Source organism: Merops nubicus, unplaced genomic scaffold (assembly GCF_000691845.1).
Source record: "Merops nubicus isolate BGI_N331 unplaced genomic scaffold, ASM69184v1 scaffold26075, whole genome shotgun sequence".
NCBI lineage: Eukaryota > Metazoa > Chordata > Aves > Coraciiformes > Meropidae > Merops > Merops nubicus.
In genome coordinates, this window is record NW_008607994.1 from 4,896 (window position 1) to 12,683 (window position 7,788).

At 56.0% G+C, this 7,788-nt stretch overlaps 1 protein-coding gene across 1 annotated transcript in view; it reads left to right on the forward strand.

Moving 5' to 3' along the window:
- The window catches only part of IGSF9B (immunoglobulin superfamily, member 9B), a gene marked incomplete at both ends in the record, with an annotated part of 20,720 nt that overhangs the window by 4,496 nt on the left and 8,436 nt on the right, over window positions 1-7,788 (forward strand). The window contains 6 exons of the mRNA XM_008940145.1: window positions 763-904; window positions 1,025-1,170; window positions 3,656-3,798; window positions 4,628-4,768; window positions 5,769-5,885; window positions 7,734-7,788. Of these exons, the coding sequence (XP_008938393.1) occupies window positions 763-904; window positions 1,025-1,170; window positions 3,656-3,798; window positions 4,628-4,768; window positions 5,769-5,885; window positions 7,734-7,788 (744 nt within the window). The remainder of the gene's footprint in view (window positions 1-762; window positions 905-1,024; window positions 1,171-3,655; window positions 3,799-4,627; window positions 4,769-5,768; window positions 5,886-7,733) is intronic.

Genomic DNA, 7,788 nt, shown 5'->3' on the forward strand with positions numbered 1-7,788 from the left:
CTGCAGAGGGGCTCCTGGGAGAGCTCCGTGGGCGGCTGGGCCACGGTGCCACCCCGGAGCCACCCGCAAGGCTTGCAGGCCTGGCATCGCTGCCCCGTGGCTCCGCATCCCATTTGTAAGGCAGGAGGATCCACTAAACTGGGGCAGCGCGGCGGGCGTGCGGAAGCGGCTGTGCCCAGGAACAGCTGGGCCCCGGTGGCAGCTCGGTTTTGTTCGGGAAGCGGGGAAAAGATTGAGGCTGTCACAAAGCGCCTTGTCAGATAGCGGTGATGCATGGCAGGCCTCCCGCTCCTCGCTCCCGCTTTTATTAAATAAATCTTTAATTAGGTCAACAGCTACCGGCAGAGAGAGGAGCGCAGGGCGTCCTCTGCTCTGCTCTCGCCGTGTCGGCAAGCGATGGACGCTGGCTGCTGGCTCCTGGCAGTTCGCTGCTTCCCCCCTCTGGGTTTTTCCCTTGGGTGATGTGATCCTGGAAGCATGGTCGAGATGAAGGGAGGCAGGAGCTCGTGTGCCCTGGGAGAGGCAGAGCCGCGTGCCCTCCCCAAAGCTGCAGAGATTAGGGGGAAGGGTTGGGAATAACATGGCCACTGTGCTTGTTGAGGTCAGGCTCTGGGCCCTGTGATGTGAGAGGTCAGGGCTAACCTTGCCCCCGAACTCTCCAGCAGCTCCCAGCCAATGATGCCGTGATGGAGCTGAGTGCGAGCAACCTTTGTGGGGACACTTGTACTGGTGGGGGGGTGACGCTTTCTCTGTCCCCTCCAGGGCCTCCCTTCATCGTTTCCCCTCCGGAGAACATCACAGTCAACATCTCCCAGGATGCACTCTTCACCTGCCAGGCCGAGGCGTACCCCGGGAACCTCACCTACCTGTGGTACTGGGAGGAGGAGAACGTCTACTTCAAGAAGTGAGTTTGCAGCTGGCAGGGCAATTTCTCCTCCTCCTGCTCACAGATCATGCTGGGCCACCAGCGAGGTGGGCGCTGCCCCGGGTCTCCCCATGATCCTACTCCTCTTTCCTCTCACAGTGACCTGAAGTTGAGGGTGCGGATCCTGATCGACGGGACGCTGATCATTTTCCGTGTCAAGCCAGAGGATGCTGGAAAATACACCTGTATCCCCAGCAACAGCCTGGGCCGCTCGCCATCAGCCTCTGCCTACCTGACAGTGCAGTGTGAGTACAGGCAGCAGGGCCTGATCTCGGGCGGTGGGGCTGGGATTGATAAAGCCCAGCTCTGAGGCAGCCACAGAGGCTCTGTCATCCCAGTATGATGGGATCAGTATGATCCTGGGAGGCTCACGCTGATGTGGCAGCAGCCTTTGGATGAGTATGCAGTCGTCCTCAGCAGAAGGCTGAGAGCATCCCACGTGTGCTTGTAGGAGATGGACAACAGGAAAGCAAATTTCCTGAGCATCCTGGTAGCACTGCTCCTCTGGGACCAGTGTCTGTCTTTTTGTGGTTTTGGACTACGTGGGTGTCAAAGATTAGGGCTCGGCTGGCACCTAGATGAACCAGGGACCTTTAGTTCAAACCATGACAGTGTGCATCTTCCGTCTGCCCTCATCAGCTGCATCATGTCGGGCAGGGAAATGCCAGATGAGGGCTCTTGGTCTCCACGCCTTGCTTGGATTTTTTGCTGTTTATTATGGGGGCTTGTTCCCGCGGCGTGGTTTTCCTGTCAGCTCGGTAGCATTGCATGTCATATTTTTCAGGCAGTAACTGATCTGAACAAGCAGAGGAGAAGGGGCTGCAGCAGGAGCGTTGCTTCCCACGCCTGTTCCCCCCGGCTCCCCGGGCGGTAATGGGTAGTGTGCCACCGGCGTCCTGTGGCATTCGACAGTAATGGCCTCAATTGCTGTCCTCACAATTGCAATATTGCTCTGCTGTAAAAGGCTGTGGCGGCTTTATTTTCTTTTATAATGAAAGACAGGCTTGAAAGTGGGCTCACAACTTGGGTTTTGAAGGCTGCCGTAGAGCTGCTGCCTGTAGACCTGGTGCTGGTTAGTGGGAAGCCCCACACTGGCAGGGAGCCGCTGTGAGAAGGGCTGTGAGGTATGATTGTGTCCCCGTAGGGATGGATGAAGGGGCAGGGGGGTGGTGTGAGCAGTGCTGTGCCCAGGCAGAGGCAGATTTGGGGCTTGGCTGTGCCTGGCCGGGTGGCTCCTGGGAAAGCATGCAGCCTCAGGCCATTAAATCTGCCCTGCCGCTAATCCAGGACCACTCGTCAAGGCTGATAGCTGTTAAAAATAGCTCCAGTGGCAGCAAACCCAGTGTTTGGACAATCTGCCACGCAGATCACCCCGTGCAAGGAGGCGTGCTTGGCTTTTTGTGCTGAGAACCCCTTTCCTCCAGAGCAAACTGCCCTGTCTGTGCTGGGCGGGTGCCTCGTGAGGGAGGCTGCCCACCCACTGAAGCATCTCTCGGATGGGGACATGGCTCTGGGTCATTAGTGAGCTGGGCTGGCCCCCAGCCAGTGACCTAGTAGTGAAAGGCTCGATCCCATTACCCTCTCCCACGCTGCTGGAGCCCTTGATTACATTTCCTAAGAGGTGGAGCTCAGCAGAAGGGGGGCAGAGCCCGCTCCATATGTGGCGCAGGCAATCTGGGTTACGGTGCCATTGCCGGGGGCACGCGGTCCTGGGGAGCACTCGGGGTTGTGTGTGTCGGTAGGGAGGCAGCAGAGCTCCCAGACTTGGTAGCTTTTGCCCCAAGAAAGCAATAAGGAGAAAAGCACCCCTGCATCCTCCTCCCTGCCTTCCTTTCACCCCCAGCTTGGTGTTTTTGCCTCAGCAGCACCCCAACAAAACAGATTCATCCCTTAATGCAGCATAAGCCCTGTCAAGATTTTCCCATAACCTTCCGCTGCCGGTGTCTAGACAAGATTGTAGAAATACTCGCTCTTCTTATTAAAAGTAACTTTTTTTTCCTTTAAAAAAAAAAGCTTCTTATTAAAGAAAGTCTAGATTCTCTCCAACCCACTCGCACTTAATTAAAAAGCTCTTAGAAGCACTGTTAATGACAGATTCTAGACTGGAGGATTGCGAGACGCCTCGCTGCGTGGGTGGTGCAGTGCAGGGGGGGTTAGGTGTGTATTTTAAGCTTTTTGCATCCTGTTGGGAAGGGTGGAGGTGGCTGATGCTCAATGCAACCCAGCCTCAATGAGGCACGAGCTGCGAGTACAAACAGATAGGAGGTAAAGGGCTCACGGCAGGCAGGCCACAGATCCCTTCTCCCATCCTGGTTGCTGTAGCTGGTGTGTATTAGGGCTTGGGAACTGAGTTAGTTTTCATTGCTGGTGTGCTAACCCAGGCTGCAGGGAGGGCGGGTGGCACACCGGGTGTACACTGTGCATCCCTCAGGCTGAATGTGATGGAGCAGCTTGGGCTTCAAGTCGGTGTGGAGCTGGGAGCCAGTGTATCTGATGTTTCTTCTTAAATGTAACTTTTAATGAACACCCCGAGCATGAGTGAGGCCTCCCAGAAATGCCAGGTATTACGGTGGATTTGTGTATAGCAAGCCTGGAGATAACAGCCTGAGGGAGCCAAGGTGGAGTTAGGGTTTGGGATTCATTATAGAAGTCGTGTCGATCCTCGGAAGCCAGGCAGTGGGGGAGAGATGGGCTCTGTCCCCGTGCTAACACGTGCTGCTGCTCTCCCAGATCCTGCCCGCGTGGTGAACATGCCGCCCGTCATCTACATTCCCATCGGGATACACGGATACATCCGCTGCCCGGTGGAGGCAGAGCCCCCGGTCACACTGGTCAAGTGGAACAAAGATGGACGTCCCCTGCGAATCGAGAAGGTAACAAAACCCCCGGGGAGGGACCTGTTGGGGCTCTGCAAACGTCCTCTGCAAACGCCAGTGAACATCACCAGGCACCCTGTGGGTCCAGCCTGCCCGTCGGGAGGGAAGCAGCCCCGTGGGGGGGATGACATTGCTTTTCCTTATCAGCTGTGGGCAGAGTTCATTCAGGTTCTTGTGTGGAGCCCAGGGTGCCTGAGACACGCTGTGTCACCCAGACCTAATGCCCAATTCCCTCTAAAGTCATCTCCTGATAGTCGTGGGGTTTTTTTTCAATGGTAACTGATGGTTAAAAGACGCTTTTAACAAGTCTCTGTCTCCCTATAATCATGGTTTGATAGTCTGAGCAAGGATATTAGTCATTAAATATTTAAGGAAAACACTTAGTATTTTAAATTTTTTGCTTAAATATTAACGATCCTAAGGTTTAATGCCATTTAAACCTGTTGCTGCTGTGGGTTCCTGGTCCTTGGTGCCCTCAGCCCCTTGCGTGGAATTGTCTCCTTGGATGACTTTTACTTTAGGGTGTGATACACGCTGATTCTTTTGAAGAGGTGTGTGGGGTGGAAAGCAAGATAAACCTGTGTGTCCTTGGGTGCATATGGTGCATGGCAACCCTTCCTGGGAAGGCTGCATTTGGATGGGCTGATCCTGCCCACGTTCCCTCTCCCTGCAGTTGAAGAGATGGCTTGGATGCTGGGAATGGAACTGGGCATTTCCCGGAGACATGGGAACTGCCCTGGGCATAGGTGGGGGGCTTGGCTGGAGGGAAAATAATCAGCTGTGGTGGGTATAGGTTAAGTCAGCTCCCTCTTTCTCCCTGTTGCAGTATTCTGGCTGGAACCTGCTGGAAGACGGGTCGATCCGGATCGAGGAGGCAACCGAAGATGCTCTCGGCACTTACACCTGTGTGCCTTATAACGCCCTGGGTACGATGGGCCAGTCTCCCCCTGCCCGACTGGTACTGAAGGTAACTTGCCTGCCACGGTCCTTGCTTTGCAGCTGGCATATGTACTGTGAGTTGTGTCCTTTTGTGCCAAGAATTGCTCCCGGGGCTGTGCGGGGTGCGAGAGTCCCGGGCCAGGCAGCACAGATGCCCCACACTTGTCTGCTTTTCCACCCATGTTACTTGCCTTAGCAAAAGTCTGTCGCCTTTTGCTCTGAGCCTTGGCTCCCTTACCTGTGCTGAGGAAGGTAAACGCGGGCCCTCACAAGCATCCTTGAAGGGGAACAGCAGAGGCAGACCCTGAGTGTACCCTGCCTGCTGCAGCTGGAATACCGGGCCAGAGCAGCAGCATGGGTTTAGCCACAGGCAGGGTCACAGTGTAAGGCTTTGGTGGCACTGGATCAGGGTAGTTGGAGGAAACATGTCCCTGGGACAGCCTCTTTGCCAACAAAACACTTAACCCTGCTGGACTTGGGTTCACAAAGGATTTTAATAAATGGGTGATTTGAGCTCTAGGGATGGTCGGTGTGCTCTTGTTGCGTGCGGAGCCTGAGGCGTGCTGGGCTCCCAGAGCAGTTCCCGGTGCAGCTGGGGTGGGAGCTGCTGCCTCTTCCTTCCCTGAACGAGAAGTTCTGTGCTTGTGAGCAGTGGTGATTCATGATGTCTCGCTGGGGTGCACGTGATAGTGCTTTGTGTAGCACAGACACATCTGCTGAGACAGCCTCCGAGTCGATGAAGGCAGGTCCATGTCTGATGTGGCGTGGGTGGTTTTTTTTCCTTTTTGCCTCCTTAAAACTTAAACAAGATGTCCTCGTGCAGCAGCTCTTTGGAGAAAAGCTCCATTGGGGTGTGTAATTTGCTGTACCAGAGAGCCTTTGCCATGGCTTCCCTTGGGATGCCTCAACCTTACCCAAACCAGTGATTCATCTGGTTTGGAAGAGGGCTGGTTTTGGTGGTGGGGAGGCACTTGTGGGCGGTGAGATTTGGTGTGGGTTGACTCTCCTTATCTTTTCCTTGGCTGCAGGACCCCCCCTATTTCACGGTGCTACCAGGCTGGGAGTACAGACAGGAGGCAGGGAGGGAGCTGTTGATTCCTTGCGCTGCTGCTGGAGACCCCTTTCCCATCATCGCCTGGAGAAAGGTACCCGGCCTGCCAGACAAATCTGCAGTGCCTTTGGCTTTTGGTGAATATTGCAGACAGAGAAGCCACACTCTGTCCCGGTAAGAACAAACTGCAGGTACAGCTGCTTCGCTTTGGGCTGAGCCACGGCCGTCCTGTCCCGCAGGTGGGTGGGGGAAGCCCAGCTTGTGGCCACTGAGGACTCCAATCCCATGAAACCACCACGGCAGCCTCCGCAGAGCTGAGCGCTGCCCCTGCCCCAGCCCCCCTTCCTCCTCCTCGCCAGTGCTGCCCGCAGGACACCCTCCTCTTTGCCTGCCTGAGAGGTGGTCACCGGCAGGACGTGGCAGCCCTGGTGATGCTGTTCTCACAGTGGGAGGGGACATGCCACCAGAGCGTGTCTGGGGGTATCCTGGCTGTGTTTTGACAAGGGTCTGAACTGGTCGGAAGCTGCTTTGCTGCCCTGTGGTTTCAAAGACCCTGGGAAGAAGGTGTTTTAATGATGCTGGACTGCACATAATGATTTTAGGGTGTCCCTTTCTGTAGAACAGAAACTGGTTGCCTGGGAGCAGCCAGTCCTCCTGCAACCTTCTCTTTGCTTCCCACCTTCACAGCTCAGATATAGGAGAGCAACTGTGCAAGGGACCTTCTGGGATCTTTGTCACCCTGTCAAGATCTTTCCTCCATGTCACCTGTCCCATTCTTTTGGGCCCCTGAGAGTGAGCGGGCTCCCTGTGCTGCCCAGTGGGCACAGTCCTTGGTCCTTGTGGTGTGAGATGTTGGATTTCTTTGAGTTCCTTTTACTAGCACAAGGAGGACCGCAGCTTGCACAGATTCCAAGTGACCTACCTAAAACTTGTTGGCCATTTAGTCCTTTTCTCTATAATATTTGTCTTTTCCCCACGTCTTCACCATTCTTACTCAGGTTTCTTTCCAACTCCCCTTGTGCCTTCTGGCGGTCCTCCTCATGTCATGACCCCAGCCTTATCCCACCCCGTTCCCCCCAATCCTCCCCTTCAGTTGGGGCTGGCTTGAGTTTGGCTCAGTTTCCCAGTGCCAGAAGCAAACTTCCTTGCTCCCTGTTAGCCCAGCAGCACTGACCAGTCTCTTGAAGGACTCCTGAAGACTTGGGCATGGTACTAGTAACCCCACGTGCCTATCTGTTCCTCTGCCCATCGTGCTTTGAACCATGGGTCCCTGTGTTGATCGGTGGAGATCTTTGCATGAAGAACAGCTGAAGAGGACTCTGGACAACGTGGGATGTACACAGCTTTGGCTGATCGGTGTAGACCTGAGTTGTTCCAAGATCCATCTATTCCATTCAGCTTGAGAGCTCCAGGACACCTCTGTGCACGCCATCCGCCCATCTCCCCATGGGGCTCTTGCCACCCAAACCTCTGCCATGAGGCGTCCTGCCTTTCCTCCACTGGCTGAGGCCGAGGGGCAGTCTGGGCATCTCCTGGGGCAGGCAGTGCCTGGGAGGGTGTTGCTGGGGCGGCCGGTGCACCCTCCTCTGCAGCGGTTTCAGCTCCAGATGCTGGAGGTGGAGCCCTGGCGCGGGCTCGGTGTCCGCATGAGCGCCGAGGGGTCTCTCCACGCGTGCCAGCGCTGGGCGTGGGCCCCCCTCACGCATGCCTCTCGCGTTGCCCCGCCAGGTCCTCTCGAAAACGGGGGAACCGGCTGCCTTGCCGCGACCGGAGAGACCAGATCCCTTGCTGGTGCCCGGCGGTGTCCCCTGGGCCACGCAGGTAGCTTAGTGACCCCGCCGCCGCCTCGCCCTGCCCCGCCACCCGCTTCTGAATCGTGGTTTTGTTTCTTTTTTTTCCTCTCTTTGCCCGGCTTTTCCCCCCGCCCCGCTCCTTGCCCAAGGTAGGGAAGCCCAGCAGGAGCAAGCACAACACGCTGCCCGGCGGCACCCTGCAGA